Raw genomic sequence first — 20,214 nt, 5'->3', positions numbered from 1 at the left:
GAGGCTTAGTCTTTTCAGCTATTCAGATGTGCAGAGGGAAGGTCAAACCTGCAATTTATTAGAGGTTACTTCTGTGATTTCAATAAAAAGAAAAAGTCTGATTTATCTGTGGAGGAGGCAGAAAGAGAACGTCACTGTGCCTCAGCCTCTCTCTGGTCAGAGCCGATCCAAAAGCTTTTCATATACGCGGCGCTGTTAACCATTAGTGTTGTATCTTGTACCGCTATGTGTGCACAGTACACAGAGGAGTACTTTGTAACCTTTTTTTTTTTTTTTAAAGCGAACTCACAATTTATTACTTTAAAAAAAAAAAAAAAAATCTAAATTGGATGCAGTTTAAGAGTTTGTTTTTCTTCGGAGACGAAATACACAAAAATTGTGTTCCTCCCCATAAGTACCGACACCTAAATTGCACCACGACGCTGCGGTCTAGACTTGACTGAGGCTGCTTCGGTTTCACAGCGATAGGCGGGCAGCGAGCAGAGGGGGCATGCGGGTGAAAGGTGGAAGCGTCAAAGTGCTGGATTGTAGTTGGACACATCCACACACACACACACACACACACACACACACACACACACACACACACACACACACGCATACACAAACAGCCAAAGAGCCAGACCAACTGTCCATGCCGTGTCACATCTTGTGCCAGTGCAGTGAGGTTTCCTCCGCAAAGGAAAACTGCACCGACCAAGGAAGGCAGTCTGTTTAATATTATGAAAACCACACTGGGAGCCGGTGTGTTGTTTTTTTTTTTTTTTTGCAGTAGCATCTGGCGTCACCGCAGATGCCTGCCAGAGCGCACATTAGATCAGAATAATTGGCCGGCACGGCATGTGTTAGATGGACAAACGAGAACCTCCTCCTGAGTGACCCGATGGCCGAGTGGGGAGAACGAACAAACGCTGCTCAGCGTCTGGTAAGGTGGAATAAAGTCAAATATGCACGTGCTAAGGAGAGGCGGTAAAAGCAGTGCTTTGTTATTAGGTTAAAAAGTAACACCAAAATGTACACAGTTCTAACTACACAGTGGAAAATATGGCAAGCGATGTTCTCCAGATCATTCCCATTCATCCGCTTCTCTTTTACTCGCACGTAATTCAACATATTGCCTCACTCCGTCGTCTTCACCATCACACCGGAAATGTAAAACACAGTGGAAAATGAAAGTTTTCCTCATTCTCTAATTAACACTTCCAGAGAGTTTGAGTTTATTTCTGCCCCGGGGCCAGTTATTACGATACCCAAATTCACTGCATGGATGTATGACTCAGGCCGTGCAAAACTTTCTTAATTAACAGAGATATTAGTGGATTAGTGGCTACTGATGATAATAATAGTACCTACACTTTGGATTTTCCATGTAGACGATACCTTGTTGTACATCAAAATAAAAACCCGAACCTGGCGCCCAAAAACATCGTCCTGTCGACACTAATAAGGTCTGACTAATTCAAATAAAGTACTGACTGGCTCAAAGAATATTACACCAAATTTGAAAATGATTAAATGAATTGGACCCTTTATCTTCTTGCTTTTTACAGCTGGGTAACATAAATTATCACATGATCACGTTGATCCTTTAAAAGTATAAAAAAAAAAATCATTAAAGTTGAGAGAATTGTTTTTGAGTAAAATCGTTGCTTCGATATTTTTCACCTTTATTTGAATTTTGGAATTTACGAAGTATCCTAAACTGTTATAAATCATATATGGGAGCCCTCAACTCACTTTATTCAGCATGTGTTAGGTTTCTCCTGTTTTATGAATAGGTTATCACTTAAACCATATATTTACTCTCACTATGTCTGTAATATCTGCAGATGATGAAATTAATATGCACAGTTATGGATAGCTTTGGTTTGGGACTCTGGTGTGCCCTTTGGAAACGGATTTGCTATCGTTCGACAGTGTTTTAGATGTCTTCTCTATTCAGCCGGCTTCCCGTCTACCAGTCCCGAGTACTGCACATTCACTTAGAAATGGAAAAATTTATTTTTGATGTTCAATACTATGAAATACACAAACTGTTGTTGCAAAAGTAGAGATAAATAACTTTGGCTTACAGAAAAGGAAAAACATCCATGACAAGAATTTGCAATGTAAACATGACTAACAATGAAAATGCAGGCTAATACTACTTACTGTACAGCGACAAATATAACAAACAAGGCATCTTGGACCTAAGTTCCCTTTCATTACACAAATAAATATTTAACACGAACAATGTTGCAAAAATTGCTTGATGCTAGGCATTCCTGAAGCAAGCAGATTTGATATTGCTGAGATGGATCAGATGGAAGACTTAAATGAACAACGCCCACCCCGATTCTACATGTGCAACTTGTATCTTCTCCTTGAGAATCTTTGGTAGAAAAGGCACCATAGTACAGAAAAGAAATGGAAGTGAAATATTTACACATAATGCAGTCTCATTAGTGATGCGTTTCAGATTAAATCTGTAGTAAAACAAAAGGGGGGGGGGGGGGGCAAAGGGAAACTGCTCGCAAAAAAGCACCTTTCTTCGCCTTGATGGTAATAATAGAGGAGCCGAGGGAGCAAGGCAGCTGCAGTCAGCTCACTTATAGACATAAAAAAAAAAAAGTACTCGAGCAAAGACGCTCCCATTTTCCATGACACTATCAGCCCGCACTGAATGAACTTTAAAAAAAAAAATAAGACCTCAGGAGGAAGAGGCAAAAATGCCTCAATGTTCTTATCTCCAAGGAGCTGAAGAAAATGGTCTTCAAAGCATATGGGTAATAGTCCAGATCTGCTCCAGTGAACTTTTTGTCTCCCTAAAATGCACTCAGAGCACACTATTGGTATTCCACAGCAGTCAAATCCATTCAGAAGATCTATTAGATTCCAGTCCGTTCTGCTTCATCCAATTAGTGAAAGGACAACAGGATAAAAGGAGAATCTTGTTAGCTCCCAGTGGAAGTGGATGAGATACAGAACGGTGGCAGAGGTTCATTTCTAATGTTCCCGTGCGCTTCCATTGGCAGCTATTACACATGTCTGAGGTCAGTCCCAGTCATCTTTACACACACAGGCACATTCTTCATGGTGCTCCAAGGGCACATCAGTCATGGACTTCTGCAGGCCCCTTCCACCACTTCGATGTTTCAGCAGCAGAACCTGTGTAAAGAGGAGGAGGCTTGAGTTGACAGCTAAACATCAGAAATTTCCTTTCCAGCATGCTCAGTGTGAAGGTCGTGTAGAAATTGCATCAGTTTGTTTTTCAATTCCTTTAAAAAGAAAATAAAAGAAAAAGAGGCAGTTGGTTTTGTTTGGTTTCAAGGTTTTCGCTGCGGGTCTAAATGGAAGAAATTGTCCTTGTTATAAGTAGATGCTTCTTTTCTAGCTTTTAAATCTGTTTCCAAGACACACAGATGACCATCATCACGCTTAATCTGAAGCTAATTATGACAGTGGCATCGAGTTATTGTAGTATTTCGTATTGTAATGTCACGGTGGCTTTTGCTGCAACAGCATATGAAGGGTAAAAGTTTGACCTGATTGTGGCACCACGGAACAACTCATACGTCACTAAAGTGAAGTGCAGTGCATGGTAAATGTCAAGGCAATCCAACCCATAATGTTATGCTATTACTTCTGTGTAATTGAAAACATTCCTTGAAAGGCAGGAGCGAGCACAGAATCAAAGAATATTAATGGTAAATTTGAAGTTTTTCCAAAAGGCCTATGAAGTTAGTAAATTGGCTTAATAGTCTGCTATTGGTTTTTATGGTTGGATGTCTGGCAAAATCCGAGATGTAAAAGTCATTTTGAATTACTGTACACAATGCAGAACCGCAAATTTGCCACAGACCTCTTCGTAAGCTGGAAATAAAATGTAGTAAAATTGAAGTATTGAATAAATGTTTTGTGATTTAAAGTCTGGAAAGATTGATTACCTTCTGAAATTTCACATTTCTCAGGATAATGAAGCGGTTAAATGTTAGTAAGTGTCTCTCATGTTATTTTTGCGGTCGTATGAATATCGTGACCGTTTCATCATTTCGTGATATTTACCTCGTGGTATTTCTTTGTGACCCTGGCGGGAACGCACTGGCAGTCGTAGCAGCGGTGAGAGCAGCAGGCGCAGTTTCCACCGCAGCGTTTCACCAGGAGACAGCTGGGCCAGAAAATGGCATCCGTCCTTTTCAGCTCCTCACGCAAGGACACGGAGAAGTTGCGCGGCGTGCAGCTGTACAGTCGAACCTCCTCCCGCAGCAGATTGAGATCGGTTCCTCCTCAACGACGCGGAGGAAATGAACCGCAATCACTTCAGGTGAAAAGTATTCTCACAATTCTACATCATAAATAGCACTCGGGAGCTAGGGGTTTATATTCAATCATATTTTTTTAATACCATTTTAATCATATGACAATATAACCGACCGTATTGCTTTTCTTAACATTCGCTTGGATATTAATCGCAACAAAGAAATTAAAAGTGCCCTACCTCTGGCTTTCTTGTTGTGGATGAAGGATTTCCCCAGCACGTGCCACGACGGTTTGTACAACTCGTCTATATCCAGCTGCCACCGCTCCGGCTCCAGGTACTTCATGACCTCCTCCACGGTGCTCAGGCCCGCCACGGCCTCTGACAGCTCCGCGATGCCCTGCAGGGATGATGGGAGAACCGCAGGGACCTCTGGCTCTGATACACTCTGCAGGAGAAGCAACGAATGAGATTCATTTATACAGTAAATATAAGTTACAACAGGAGAATACACCTGTATATAAAGGGTTGTCTTTTTTCTTTTTCTAGACTTCAGCTCTTTGATGGAGCTGCACACTGAAAACGCCTTTTAAGGTAAGTGGTCTCCACACCGAAAACTGACTAGAACCCCTGAAGGATCGCCCGCACCGGACCAATTGGAAGACATTTGGCTGTTGGGAATGTTAAAAACAAAAAAAAAACCTTTGCCTCTGCAAGCTGCATTGATATTTTAACCCAAATAGTCCACTGGGCAGCTAAGTGGTCTGCTGTGGCCAGCACAAAATGGTGGTTATATCGCTGCCTCATGTAGATTTCCTGCAGGAACTTTTTAAGATTCAAATTTATTTTGGTCTCTAAATAACTACACATATAATTTTGGATAGGAAAAAAAACGGTCAGGAAACAAAAAGGCAACGTCCAGAAATCACAATTACCTCCAGCACAACAAAAAAACAACAATGCAACATAGCATACATTTATAGTATATCCTACAGACTGAAAAAGCATAAATCAAGGCGTACTGTATACTATTCCCTGCCAACATGAATATATTCTGAAAGCTCTGCTTGAGAAAATGTAGCTGTCTTCATAACTCAAGCACGGTACATTTGGTTCTGAATATATTCAGAATGTCTCTATGCTCTCGACCTGAGAGGCACAATTTGAAATAATGACTTAATCGCAAAGAAATGACTTTCTTCTTTTCTTTTTTTGTCTTTATTTTTTAAGTTGTCAGACGTGATCACATCTTCGTCCCCTCCCTCGCCCACTTTGCATACAAACATTTGTCCCCGTAGCTGCGGCTGGTGACAGTATTATTTGTTTCAAACTCTCCGCCCCTCCAGGCTACAGCGAGCAGTCACAGAGAAGATTGATACCCGGGGTATCGGTCTTCCCACGAGAGAAGAGGCTAATCCGCTAAACCTTTCAGTCTTGTGACGCTGCGTTTGTCCGACATGTCAGCTCGCTGGTCTCTCTAATCTTATGTGACTGACAGGTAGAAAGCAACACTGTGACACTTACAAAAAAAAAAAAAAAGCTTGTGGAGCATTGAAACGATGGGCTGCTGGCAGCTGGGATTTTAAAGCTTTTGGGGAGGGAGAAATGTCTGAAAAGAAAAAAAAATGATTCGGTGAATCTGTATCTTTCCTTTGACGAATTGTAAGAGAGAATTAGATTAGAATTCAGTGAACTCGGAATAAAACTTTGCTTTTTGTCAGAGGACGTGACACTGATGTTGCACGGATTTGTGGGCTGTTTTCTATTAACCGTTTTCTACTTATGCTAAAAATGCGAGATTTCCCAGCAGTGTAAAACCACTTGGACAAAAACCAATGAAGTGGCGAGTGAAATTGGTGTTTGTTCCACAAAAATACAGATATCAACGGCCGAAAGTTGCCTTGGAGACACCATGAAAATATACTACATGTATGTACAGTGAATATAGTGTACTTCAGCTCACTACCAGTAGAGGCAGCATAGATTAAGAGGGATACACAGCAGTCCTTTTAGCTGGGCCGGATACAACAGCAATGCACTTAAATATGAAAACATATCCGCACGTTTACTGACATTTTCACACTGAATAAAAAGTGTAAAACAGAAAACCATCAGTGGGATTTATTGACAGCATAAGTACATGTAGTTTACTCAAAATCAATTTCCCGTTGGCATCGACTTTAGAATAAGATGCCAGTGGTTTGACATGGCTGCACCACAGGCTGCGAAAATACAGCTGACGCACAGCTGCGTCCATGCCACAGATTTGACTCATACTAATGAGGTTGCTTTTATAACCTGAGCATATCTTCGGTTTATTTGGCACCAACTGTGATAAACAGACACAAATGTGAGAGGAATATTTATGGGGGAAAGGGACTCGTCATATAGCAGCGGAAACTAAGAGTGAAACAGACGTTTCGCCGAACAGAGCCGTATCACCAGACAACAGAAAGAAAGCTGTGATTCTTATTAGCCGAGCCTTGGCAGTGGCTAACGGCGTGGACTGGAAGCCATTAACAGCTTGTGAATGTCGATGGAGCAACACTCCCCCAATTAGCAGCGCTCTGCAAGCTCAGCTTCAGATAGAGGAGCCAAGCAATCCTTCAGAGACGCATCAAGATGGTGTGAATAAAGCTATAAGTAGCAGATGAGAGCTCCCATTTATGAAATTCAGGAACAAAGTCCTTAAGTGGACCACCAGAACTTCTGACTGGGAGCAATTCAGAGCACTAACTGTGTGGCAAGTGTGACACATTAAGACTTGGTGCATGAACAAACATGACGCAATGGAGTTAAAAACAACACTAAGCACAGAAAGAATGCACAAGGGTTTAAAATTAGGCTCATTGGAGCTCTTTGAGTGATTTCTTGTAAATCTAGATGATGTAAGAGTGAACATGATTTTCGTAAAAAAAAAAAAAAAAAAAAGGTGTTTAAAAAGTAACCACAACAAATTCCAAAGGTCTCTTATGAGTTGTGATTTTTGAGTTAATAAAACAGTTTAAAACACATTTAAACGGAAAGGAGTGAAACAGAGTGAGTGGAATGACTTTCAACAAAGGCTTTGGAGCACATTCAAAAACAGGATGCAGACTTGACTTAAAACGTTGAGATGACAGATGTACCGTGACCCCTCTCAGCCATCAGGTCAGCTCAGGTCTTGGTACGTGGGTTGTCTCTGCGCTTAAGTGTCTGACGAACGCAGAGTCCCGTGCAAAAAAAACCTAAAAAAAACTCTCCTTGTTTGCTTTTACTAAAAGCTGATGCTGACAGGACAGCGCAGTTTTGACAAGCGAAAAGTCTCAGATCATTTTGCCACAATGGGGTTGCAGTGTCGTAACAGAGGGATTGTGAGGGTGTCTTTGTGCCGTTCCAAATTCGGCTTTTAATTATACAGCACAACATCAAATTTAAAATGTATTTTTGCATTTGATTTTGATTGTTTTTAGGCAGTTATTTTTTACTGGATGAAATTTTTTTGAACTTTTTTTTTAAAGTATCATTCTGAAGATATATATTAAATTGCCTTTACCTGTGTGTCGCCAGGGTGTCTTGCTCAGGTGGTAGAGTGGTTAGGTTCAAAATTGCAGTGACGGTAATTCAATTCCACCGATCTCTAGAAGCACCCTCGTTACCTGATTTGAGTGGGTATATGTTAGCGTGGCACTACTGCACTCGAAATTCTTTGCGAGGCTCGTTTCCAGTCACCGAATACGCTTCTTTTATGCGAATAATTACAAAATTGATACCCAGCTCGCACATACTCAACCAGTTGCTCGCGAGAGGTTGGAGACCCCTTGTTTAAACTCTGGGTATTAAACTCAAACCCATACTGGCATCCACTATCGGGTTTTTTGCCCCAAGGCACACTGGGAGACTGCGAGTATTAAGTGCAGACATTGTGGAGTCTTCTGTCCTGAAACCAATCATCCAAAATATGTGCAATTTTGGATATTGCTCTCGAGGATGATAGTGTGCTATGATAAATACAGACAGCGATCCCAGCCGGACCGGATTGCAGTGCACTGCTGTCGTAAAAATAATCTATATTTTACAAAGAGCAAAGGTTAAAAAAAAACAAACGTTTTTATTCTGACAGAATCAAAGTGCAGCAGCTTGTAATGTACCTCTTATCACGACCAAACTCTCTGAACCTCCCCCCAGTCCCCTCCCGCCCCTCAAGAATAACCTCATTTTCAAGCTGTGATTTCCTCGTTTCCAGCTCTCTTTGTTCTTCTGAAGCGCAACCACACCGTCTTATTTCTGGGAACTAAAATGACAGGTTCAGCTAACTATGTTGAGATGACAATTCTGAAATAGCATCATGGGAGAGCTCTGGAAAACAATATATATCTCCTCCTTCCACATGCAGTCGCAAACCACTTCCTTGCGCAAGAGGACTTTGAGTAAGCAGCGGGGTTTGTTGTGCGTGAAAAAAAAAGTATATTTTTTTCCCTCCTCACTACACGCCACACAGTGAAATCGGGGTTGGTGTAAAAACAGACCTCAGTTTCATCACGCCAACGGTCATTAGCATCTTGCTGCAACGAGGATTTTAGTCATTACTTCTGGAGCTGAAGTAATGACTAAAATCCTCGTCTCCGAGTTCAAATAGTATAGATTTTTTTTTTTTTTTTTAATTGTTCTTTCTGCCGCGATCCAGACAAACAAACGATTTAACATTTGACTGATAAAACTCACTATCATCAAACGAAGCTGGTAGAGTGATCTTTCACGCCAAAGTAAAGCGGTGCAGTTTCGTTCTGAAATGAGACCTCACAGAGACAATGATGTATGTTTTGTTTGCTCCTTCGAACCCGCGACGCCCACCACTCAACACCCCTCGCGCTGCGTTCAACGGGCTCCTTCTCCTCTGTGTTTAAACAACCTCTTTGCCTCGGCCCTTTCGCTTTTTTCTAAAATCTCTTCCTGTGAATTACAGACTGGGTCTTATTTTTTTTTTTTTTCCCCCCTTTCCATTCCATGGAAGTGGTGGGGAGGAATTATTGCTTGTTTAAATATAAACTTAAAGTGCTGGCCCCTGCGTGGCATGAGGTTCCAGTAGCGACTGGTTGACCGCAGAGGAAACAGAGTGCCGCTGTTCTAGCGTGCTCCTCCTCTGTCAGAGGAAGGTTCAAAGGGAAGACAGACTGAACGTGCGGAGGCCAAAGCTTCCTTTTCCCTCCTCATGGTTTCCGCACCTTCTAGAGTTTGACCATGAAAGGAAAACTCGGTCTCTTGTTTCGTCAAACAGTTTGTGGTAAGCCATTTGAACACCGCAGTAGAATAGTTTCATTCTGCTGAAAAACATCAGAAATTCTTCCCAATATTATCATGTGGTGTTGGTATTTCCAATGCCACACTTTTTTTTTTTTAAAGCTTTAACTGTTTTTTTGTTATAAAATTATATATTTGTCTTGTGAAGAATTGTGTATCTCTAAAACTTTTCATGGGGTTAGAAGGTCAGCCTTGGTCTAGAAATTGCGCCTTTGTTGCCCTTGTAAAACGCATCTTGCTGTATTTTTCAAAATAAAGTTAAGATTTAGGAGTTTTTCTTAAAAAAACCAGAAGGTCTAAAGATAGCGAGAGGTGTATTGTACAAATTATAAAGTCCTTTGGGGAAAATTTGTGATTATGGGCTAAAATCGACTCAATTTGACTTGCCTTGACAATACCCAGCCCGAGCAATTCTCCACAAATAAAACAATAGCAAAAATTGGTTATTGGATCACACTTCCCTCCACTGCAGGGCTTTTAGAATCATGTAATTCCTTCTACTAGTGTTTATTGGACTAATCCATCTCTTTTAGAAAAAGCACGACCTTACTTGTGGCCCTAACATCACAATCTGCTGCAGTCTATTGATGGTAAACAAAGTACATACAACAACGTTTATTGACGTCACCATGGGGAGACAGTACACGTAATGACTTTTTCCATTTATTCTATCGTTTTATTGAGAAATACTTTATTGATTCTCAGCATGACACTCGGTATCTTTTCAAAATGTCAGTTCGTGCTCCCATCAGCGATATTGTTTTGGGGTTTTAAGGGTGCTGAAAGGATACAATAATGATGTGACCCGAAGAATAAAAGAACAAAAAAAAGCTTTTGAAGCACAAAAAAAGTTACAGAGTGAATACAAAGCATCAGTAATCTCAGTTGCGTATTTGCCGCTGCGGGCCATTAAGGATTAATGAGGAGTTGAGCTGTTTACTTAAAGCAAGTGAACAGAACTGAAACATGACAGGTTAAAACATGGCAGTCGTCTCTTTAATTTGTCTCCGGGCTTTTGTCAGTGAAGGAGCAGGTACGAAGGGATTGTGTGTGTGTGTGTGTGTGTGTGTGTGTGTGTGTGTGTGTGTGTGTGCATGGTCTAGCGATCAGGAAAGGAACAACAACAGAGAGAGAGTTAAAGAGAATGAAGAATGGGAAGAGGGTGGATAAAGACAAAGATGGCTGGATGTACAGAGACACAGAAGTCTGTTTGAATAATTTTTCAGATTTTTTTTTTTTTTTTAATTTCACAATAGTTATGCAAATATATATTTGGAACCAGAAATACTTTAGATGCAAAACAGTTCTGTTAGAATTTTATTGGTGGAGTCAGTAAACTTCGAGAAACACGTCTGCTGTTATACTCAGTGATGATATTTGACAGCTAGAATAAAATGGGAACATAATCATAGTTCAGAGCTAGCTATATTACTGAAAATAGTGATGGGAAATTGGCCACAAAAACGGTGACGAGCATAGATGGGAATGACACAGATGTACAAGTTATTGTAATTTTTACTGACACCACTTTTAGACAGCAGATGTGCATAATACGCCGGGAAACACAACAGGCAAGTAGGTTATTATGGCCGTCAGTGTTGCGTCATTGTGGCCGTAGCAGTCACGGCAGGAACAAAGAAGGGAAGTGAGACGTGGTTGTGGTGCCACAAAGTCAATGTAGCGTGGAGGTCGGGTCGGATGGATGGGTTGGCAAAACATTGGACTTCACCATGGGAGACGGTCAGTTTTGCTTTTTGACTCCCATATGTTTTAACTGTCATTCTCCCTATGAGCGCCCTCATTCATCCCCCGCCTCCTCCCATCACTGAATTTATTTTCATTTACATAGACTGTTTAGCATGACTTATAGATCCACAATATCCACATGAACAGAACCATGCGCCAGCTTGAAATAATCTTGAATTAACCTTCAACTCCAACCAGTGATACTTAGCTCATACTGTATATATATATATATATATATTTTTTTTTTTTTTTTGTTACAGCATGTTGTTGTATGTGAACACGCTCAAGTCACAAAGCTCATTGCTGCAATTGTTGCTTGAGTCCTCACTCTTTGAGTTTCAGCTTAGAAACACTCTCTCTAAATCGTACTTGATAAATCGTCTGCCAGTGATTTGAAAGGTGAATGGAAACGGTGATTATAGTCTCCGTCGCAGGCGAAGACAATGTGAAAGAGAGAAATGAGGAGAAAGAGCAAAAAGAAAGAGAGATTATGTGTTTTTGCCAGAGATGGATTTGGATTTGGAGTCGGTATTTTTGTGAACACACACACAAAAGCGATACTCCTTTGGAACTGCGCATGATGTAATAATGTCAACAGAAAAGCAGACAGACAGGACTGAATGCACTTAATTCCTACTTTCATTTCAGGGGCTTGAATGAATCCCGCCACCCCCTAAAGGGTCAAAGGAGCCACTTGTGAATGTGAAGGCATTTATTTTCTCCATTTCAGTCTCACGCAACACCATCAGTGACACTGCAATACCTCATCTGCCAGACTCATCGGACTTGAATCTCTGGGTAAAGTACAGGGTCAGAGGCCTTATGGTTCTGTATAGAACAATAATACAGAACGCAAAAGTTTCATAATTTAAATTTAATGCAGCAAAATAATACAAATCCCCCCCAGAAATGAGGCCATTCCAGAATTTTAAAGTGCTTGAAGTCGTTTTTGTTGTTTTTGTGCGATTGTCTTTGCAGGGATTTTGTGTGTGTGTGTGCGTGTGCGTGCGCGCTCCAGCTCGCGTGTACCTTCGTAACTAAAATAAATGGCCGCACAGGTGCCAGATGTGAAGTGCTTAAACACAATTTCTCCCCAGCGATGTTTAAAACCCCGGGTACTCACAAGCAGAAATGGATGATTGCAAATTAAGACACCGTGTTATGTAACAAGCAAATTATTTTCACCGTGCTGACATGGAGAAGCATTACTCACTGCCTTGCGAACTCCCCGGGTGGAGATAGAAGCAGAGGAAAATGCCGTGACCGCCAAATGTTTTAGCCACTTGAAAACGCTCATTTATCAACTCCTGACTGTTAATGCTGTTCTTACCACGGGCAGCAGGGAGTAGCGGATGCAGAATCCCGGCTCGGAGGGGAAATACTCATCAGAGATGAAGCGGATGCTGATCTGATTGCCTTTGGAGATGTGACTGGCCGGTACCGACTGCGACCCACACCAGCGACCCAGGATCGTCTTCTCAGTCGGATCCTCTATTTCCACAAAGTCGTACCTGGTGAGAGTGAGACAAAGAAAGAGAAAGGAAAAGATTAGTTTGGTCTCTCGGATGTCATTTGTTATCGGGGCCACTACTTAAAAATCGCAACTTCCTGCTGCTACCGGCTCAGTTTGACCTCTGACACGGTGAATTTACACCTGTAAACGTGCATGTTAGCTCATTTTTGATTATATTTTTGCTTGTTATACATCTGTCCCACAGTCCGTGTCCTTCTCAAGGTGAGATTGTTCATATCATCAATAAAGCTCCCCAGGGCAATAAAGGTTGAATGTCATTAAACAAAAGAAAATAAATATATCCTTAATAACAGGTTACAGTGTCTTAGCCGTGAGAGATGAAATGTTTCTCTATTATTTAACCGCTTGGATTAAATGAAGTAAAAAATAAACTGAAAAGTGCCGGTGTAATGAGGACAAATCTCATGTCAGTTGACGGTGCAGCGCAAGCAGTTGTTCTGACTGTTAAGCAATTAATGGCCACTGATTCAGCCTTTTGACGGGCCTATTACACCAATGCTACATGTTGTCATTGAAATATTGTTTTTAATTAAACCCCGCACACATTATATTGTGTGTTTACTGTGCAAAAAGAGCCAGGACTCTTTATTTAGACTGCGAAACAAATTTGCAGCGGTTTAAGTGAAAAACTGACTTGGTAAATCATTACATTTACATTCCCATCAGAGATTTCAAGACATCAATATGACCAGAAAGTAGATCTATAATAGTGCTTTGCAAAACAATTTTTTTGTTATCTTTTATTACAACGACAATTGAAAATTGTTCTATTTTCACTGTGTAAATGTGAATTTAAATGAGTTTAAATTAGATAGAGAGTTTTTCTGGCTATACGCATGTAAACCACGGGAAACTGCAGCAGCTGCTGATGGGTGAAAGTCAAACAACTTCAAGCATTTTTGGAAATAATATTTAATTTTAACATAATGATTTGAACATGTTTAAAGTGTCGTGAAAATCACTCAACGCAAACGATGACGTGCATTTTAGTTTCAGTTCAGTTTTCGCAGACTAAAAGCCCCATTTTTGCTTGTTGTCTTGCAACCCTGTAATTACATGACAGTCTCTCTCCGCCGGCCACCCCGCCAGTCCATAATAGTAAACATTATGGAGTGCAGAAGCATATGGCTGAGCTCCAGACTCCTTTCGGTGCGCCAATGCAAACATTGACCAACCTCTGCACTTAAAGACAGGCAGTTCAGGAGTTCAGCCTTTTTGTTTTTTTATTATTTATACCTGTGTGTAACCAGGGGCTGCTGCTGCTGCTGCCGCCGCCTTCAATACAGCCTTGTTTCACTGGCTCTTCACAGTCTGGGATTAATCACTTTGCCATTTGCGTCAACAGGCACGCTAACCTCTCATTCAGCGCTGCCAATTCGGATATTTGGATTTCGGGAACATTGTTTACATTTTGAAATGGCTTGACAGATTCAGTTCAAGCTGGTTTCAATAAAACAACATGAAGGGGGACATGAGCAATGTTAAAAATGGATTTTCTCTGATGTTAAATAAACTGAAGGGGTGGGAGGTGTGTCAATAAATGTATTGACCCTGCTACCTTTTGATTTGGAAATGTATACAGGAGGTCTCTTATCTGCACAAACAAACGTGCTGGAAAAAGGTAAAACGGAAACGGTTCCTTTGCAAAAACGATCGCAGTTTAACTGTGCAAATGTTGGACAACACAAAGGGTAAAACGCTAATTTATTTAAATTGATGCGGCACTGCCACGAAACGGTTTTGGAAAAGGATGAAATATCAGTTTAGCTTGTTTCTGCTGTTGTAGATGGAGGTCAGTGAAGAGAGGAGCTTTCTAAAAGTCATCGCTCAGACAGCTCCAGAGCTTTGACAGATGGCTCATCAATAATGCACGATGCCCTGATCATTACACATCGCCATGTGTTCAGAATCACCATGTTGAACAGCGGTTTCTCAGATTTACAAATGCACTGACACACATACCAAACTGTATGAACAGTCACAGCGAGCAGGACGCGATCGACAAAGGAATCTCGCGTATGTCACAGCACTACCAGAAAATGAGTACCTTTCAGTGCACTGCAAGGAAAACTGTGTTTAATATTCACAAAGCTTTCTCCTACATAGTTTTCCCCTCGTGTATTATTTATAGATACAATATCTACTGTGGAGATGATGCAGATTAGCAGCACAAACACCTTTTTTTTTTTTTTTTTTTTTCCCTTCTTTCTTTTCAGACTCAAGATGGAGAACATAAACGCCTTTTCTGAGAACAGTCCTCTCCGGGAGCCGTCAAGCACGACTCTGCTGCCATGCCAACCAGCGGCAGAGACCAGTCGCTCTCCGATGTGCCTCTCCTCCAGTGGATTTGGTAAGAATGCTTTTCATCGTGCCACAGACAAACAGAATAGCAGATGAGCATTCTCTCTCCCTCCCCTCCCCTCCCCTCCCCTCCCCACTACGCAGCCTCCCTCTCATCTTAGCGACGACTTCTCGCTCCAGGCCCGCCGCCGCAGCCCAACACGCCTCCCTCCCACCACCGATGTTTGTTTTATCCCCGGCCCCTCGCTGTGAATCACTGGACAAGACATTACAGTCGTGTTCATTTGCATCACATTGTGCAGTGACACAACGCTAAGAGCGGCCTATCAGTAGCATCGTGTATGGTTCGTTTTTTTTTTTTTTTTTTGCTCTAAGACCAGTGGAATGAAAAGTCTAAGGGGGGATTTTTATGAATAAATTTTTAAATACACATGAAAGATAAAGCAGCAGACGAGGCCATTGGCTTCTGGATGTGTGCATGTATGTGAAAGAGAGAGAGAGAGAGGAAGAGAGAGGAAGAGACAGGGGGGAGAGAGAGAGAGGGGAGAGAGGAGAAAAAGAGAGAGGTAAAGAGGGCGAAGCCCTTGTGAATGTGCTGTATGTCTCTGCTTGTGATTGCATGCTGCATTCATCTGCCTGCCAACCCTGCCAAGAATGTGTGTCTTGGGATCTGATCAAAACCTGTTGGGCTTTTCGCTGGGAGGGTTGGGAAGTCTTGGATGGGGAGGGAGGGTGGTGGGGTGTGGTGTGTGTGTGCGTGCGTGCGTGCGTGTGTGTCTGTGTTTGGGGGTGTGGGCGGTGGATGAGAAATGCTACAGCTGGAGCAGTAGATGGGGTGTTGACTTGCGCGACCCCTGAAAACGATGTTGTTATTGTCTCCTGCCCCTCTCTGTGAGGTCGCTGACGAGTGCAGTCTTGTAAAAGGGCAGGACTGCACAAAAGTTGTCAATCTGCGACCTGCCCCAGTGAGCCACTTTCCCTCGCAGGGGGATTTGACAGCAACACTAACCTCATTCGTCAACAGGGCGAGCCGGCCCCTCATCGCAGGTGCGCTCGGGGGAGGTGGAGGGGGAGGGGGCTCGAATTACCTGAGCTCGCACGCCGTTCCTGAGTTTTTCAGTCAGCAGCCAATAAAGAACGGGATATAAGCGGCGTGCATGTGGAACAGACGCATGAATCTAAGAAGGCAGCACATTACAGCACTTTAGGCAATTCAATTAGCTGCGATCCATCTTTATCAAGACTCAATCAGAGCCGGAATCAAAAGCATCTCATTGATCAATGGAGCAAGAAGTTCCAGGAACAGAGGCACGCTCATTCGTGCCCACGTTTTCTTTTAACTGCCCTAATATGTTCGTCTCAAAAGATAGATCTTCACTCGGTGCTGCTGCCATATCAAACATCTGTACCTTGTCGGCTCTGTGGAGAAAGTGCAGTTGTCATTGACCTGGTCGACCATCAGGGGGCTCTCCAGGAATGACGAGTGAGGCTACCCTCCCCCCCCCCCAGCTCTCCTCCACCTTCCCCCTCACCGGGCTGCACCACGCTAACCAGTCAGTCGTGATATATTGACAGCAAGGTACTGATCATAATGCACAGAGGGGAAATCGATCAGTTGAAATTGAATAGCAGCAGAGGCAGTAATTGAAAGTGGGCTCCTCAATAAAGAAGAGGATGTACCCTGTGTGTGTGTTTTGTTTGTGTTCATGCGTTGCCATTCAGAGGGGTTGGCACATGTCTTTCAAACTGTTCCGTAAGCAGCTAAAAATATCGACTACATCTTGTAAAATATGCCGGCCCGGACCCGCGTCAACACAGCGTCCTCGGTCAAACAAATCACTCCGCTGCTGGGTGTTCAATATTCACGAGCCTCCACGGCAGCCCAAAGGCAATTTCACAAATGGCCACACTCTTGACGATAAATCTTTAAAGATGGACTACAACATGGGCAGGACACGTCTTTAACTCTGACAAACATGTGTCTGGCATGCCGACTGGGAACAGCCCCACATCTGATGGGAGTTGGCCAAGCAAGTAGAGAGAGCGCACCACTGCTTCTAACTGATGTGGAAAGGCCTCCTCAAAGTGTAATATCCTTTGAGGCAATATAAGCAACTTTTATTTTCTAAAATGAAATCTAGACAACATTGTTGTGTATTGTATTTTGGGGTTGGCCCCATCAGTCAGATCAGTGAGCTTCAGGTCAGAACAACAACAAAACCAAACTCAATTCTCCTTCCTGTTAGAGCAGTCAGCTTGAAAAGTGCAACACTAATAGTTGAAATATTCTTTCTAAATAAAGCAAACAATATTTGTTTTTAATTCATACGAATGGCCTTACTTGCATATCCCATCTTCAGGGTCCTCCAGACCGAACTTCTCATCAAAGGTGAGCTGGATCCTCATGTTGCCGGTCGCCACTAGTCTCCAGACTAACACGGTATTCCTGGGATAGGTGTGTGGGAAGTCTGGGCTGTGGACCATTCCCTCTTCAGATACTGTTATGACTTTCTCCTGATGGGAATCTTGTACTCCTAAAACAGAAAAAAAAAAAACAAACAGCATTTTTAGTACAGACTGTGCAACAGTTTGATTGGTACAGATGAAATCGCACAGCCGTGGGAGCCGGTCCAGTATGTATTAATGACGAGGGATTGATTTGGAGAAGCCATTCACGTTATGATTTGAAACAAAAACACGTCGAACACTTTGCAAAAACAATATTATGTCGTATGAAATATTAACCTGGTGCCTTTTCATAAAAGGTGAGCCTTTAAAAAAAAAAAAAAAAGAAGTCTAGATGGACTCTGCCTTTTTTATTCTATAAAAAAAACTAAGCAAAACTGATCGAGTCTACGATCATAAAATCGCATTATTTGCATGGCCGTAAGTTTGTGTTGATATTATTAGCACAATGCAGAGTGTTTTGAAGGGAGCACGGTCTGATTGGTTTCACCACACTCTTCTCACAAACCCACTGATGCTCACCGGGACCAGCAGCAGGGTTTAATCACAGTGACGACGCTTGTCACTCTGCTCCTCCCGGGGGCTCCATCAGACCCTGTCATCTTTTTAGATGAAAAATTGCCAGCATACTTCCACCTGAGCCTCACCATCATTGTAATGACAACAACCCCAAAGCCACGCTGATTGCAAGGACCACTTTTTTGTTGTTGTTTTTTTTGTTTTTTTTATTTCGGCCGGTTCAAAATAACAGGATTTATACCATTTCCCTGTTTTAAGCGATTAAAATCATTACATGAAAACATACTGACGCTACTACTACACCAAAAGGCACACCGAGACATACGGGGTGTTTAGAGCGGTTTTGAATGCACTTTTCGTGAAGGTAGATTAGCTGTTTTCTGACCTCCAAGCGTTTGACCTCAGCTTGCCTTAACCTGCCGTGAAGCTGCGCCTCGAGTGTGGAGCTGACATCGATACCGCTCTTCTCACATGATGGATAAACAAAATGTCGAAAGGCTGAGAGAGCAACCTGCCTTCCTGGCTGTCCTAAAAACGAAAGCTGCCTTTTAAAAGCAATGCACCGTGAAAGGATTTGAAACACAATAGAGAAACCGGCAAAACCCTGCAGAATTAGGAGTTCAAATCAAGCACTCGTCAACGCTACAATAGAGAGAATTCCGCAAATATCGACACTGGCTCAATATATTGTTAATTATCAACGTGCTGTGTTGAAATTTTGATCACTTTCACACCGGTAGCTTTATCCCATCCCCAGCCGGCCGTCAATTAGTTTAAGCTGTATGTGTTTACGTAGCGCTGATGAGCATTCAGTATTCATGAACCAATCCAATACATCGAGCCGTCAGAGGGAGCAGCAGGGGTTTAATGTGCTCAGGAGAAGGAGTGCGCCGCTTGAAGTTTGTTAGTGCATTTAACGGATGAGTAACCCCCCCCCCATCCCACAAACCCCCCCCTCCATACAACTCTGACAAATTTATGGTCGCAACACATTTTGAGCTCAATTACTCGTACTTTATTTTGCCATGAATTTGATTTAGGGGACGTGATTCATGTTCAGCATAACAGTTCCACAGCAACTCTTGATGTTTTCTCAGGATGGTTCCAAGGACAACAAAAACATGTCTGAAGGAGCGGTCACTGGAAATGAGTGAGTAAAAAAAACAAAAAAAACCAACAACCTCGGCTGGGTCTCTTCGTCTCGCAGCTCCAATTCTGTTAATTTAAAGCAACAACCTGAAAAACAACTGAGCTCACGTCCCTGTTGCTGTTGTTGCCAGGCTTTCCGTTTCTGACATGGCACAGATGCGACTTATAATGATAACATTAAGCACTCCAGAGCAATCTTTGAAATAACGTTCAGACAGAGATTCATTTAATCAGATTTAATCAGCCGGTTCGCGAGCTGAATCAGCTTATTGTTATTATATTGCTGTATTGGCTAACTGCGGGCCGAAGCTGAACGTTTTGGGCCACCGATCTCAGCAGCTCGCAGTCTTGAGTCGAAGATATGGAAATAAAGGAAAAGCATTGTTCTCGTGTTGCAGTAAAATGCGAGACCCGAGGCCGGCTTAGCTTTCATACGTGGACAAGCGAGACGGAGACTCTGCAGGAGAAAAAGGCTTTCAGGATGAGGACGAGTGTGTTTGCCGACACGCAGCCCCAAAAACTCTACACGCAGAATATCGTTCGTTGTGCAGTCCCGTGCTCGAGAGCTTCAACATACGGAGACCCAGAGCTTGACAGGACAGCTGTGCCTCGTTACGGTTGCTAAGCTATGATTGGTCGATCACTGTTCAGAGGAGGGGTTTAACAAGCGAGCATTTCTTTACCAGATGCTCATCATTTTTTAAATAAGTCAATTATTGTCCATTTTTGATTTGATTAGATTTGCTTTTCAGAATTCACTTATTTTTTTATAACGGCGAACCTGTCTATACCAAAAATTGTTACGACATCAGTTTGGTTCCTTTTACACTTTGTGTTTAGGTTTTGTTGTGAAAAGATAAGCGTCCAAATATCCTCTCTGATCCAATAAAAGCAGATTGTAATTTTTTTTTTTTTGTTTGTTAAATCAAGATGTAATTTGATGACATTTGGAATTTCTCCCCCCTGGCATCCCCTTTGATGC

The 20,214-nt window shown here is 42.3% G+C and overlaps 1 protein-coding gene across 2 annotated transcripts in view; it reads right to left on the bottom strand.

Moving 5' to 3' along the window:
- Positions 1-1,977: 1,977 nt before the first annotated feature.
- Positions 1,978-20,214, bottom strand: part of pdgfc (platelet derived growth factor c) — a 44,245-nt gene continuing 26,008 nt past the window's right edge. Inside the window, exons 2-6 of one of the 2 annotated variants that reach the window (XM_069171769.1) lie at positions 17,440-17,632; positions 12,594-12,774; positions 4,478-4,685; positions 4,045-4,265; positions 1,978-3,147 (exon numbers count right to left, since the gene is read on the bottom strand). In XM_069171769.1, the coding sequence (XP_069027870.1) occupies positions 3,034-3,147; positions 4,045-4,265; positions 4,478-4,685; positions 12,594-12,774; positions 17,440-17,632 (917 nt within the window). In that variant the 3' untranslated portion in view covers positions 1,978-3,033. The remainder of the gene's footprint in view (positions 3,148-4,044; positions 4,266-4,477; positions 4,686-12,593; positions 12,775-17,439; positions 17,633-20,214) is intronic. The other variant, XM_069171770.1, reaches the window with a different exon arrangement.

This window comes from Embiotoca jacksoni, unplaced genomic scaffold (assembly GCF_022577435.1).
Source record: "Embiotoca jacksoni isolate LCO1_2020_lvr unplaced genomic scaffold, fEmbJac1.0.p SCAF_5, whole genome shotgun sequence".
NCBI classification, from domain to species: domain Eukaryota; kingdom Metazoa; phylum Chordata; class Actinopteri; family Embiotocidae; genus Embiotoca; species Embiotoca jacksoni.
The sequence above is the reverse complement of the archived record's forward strand: the minus strand, read 5'-3'. Positions and strand labels throughout refer to the sequence as shown.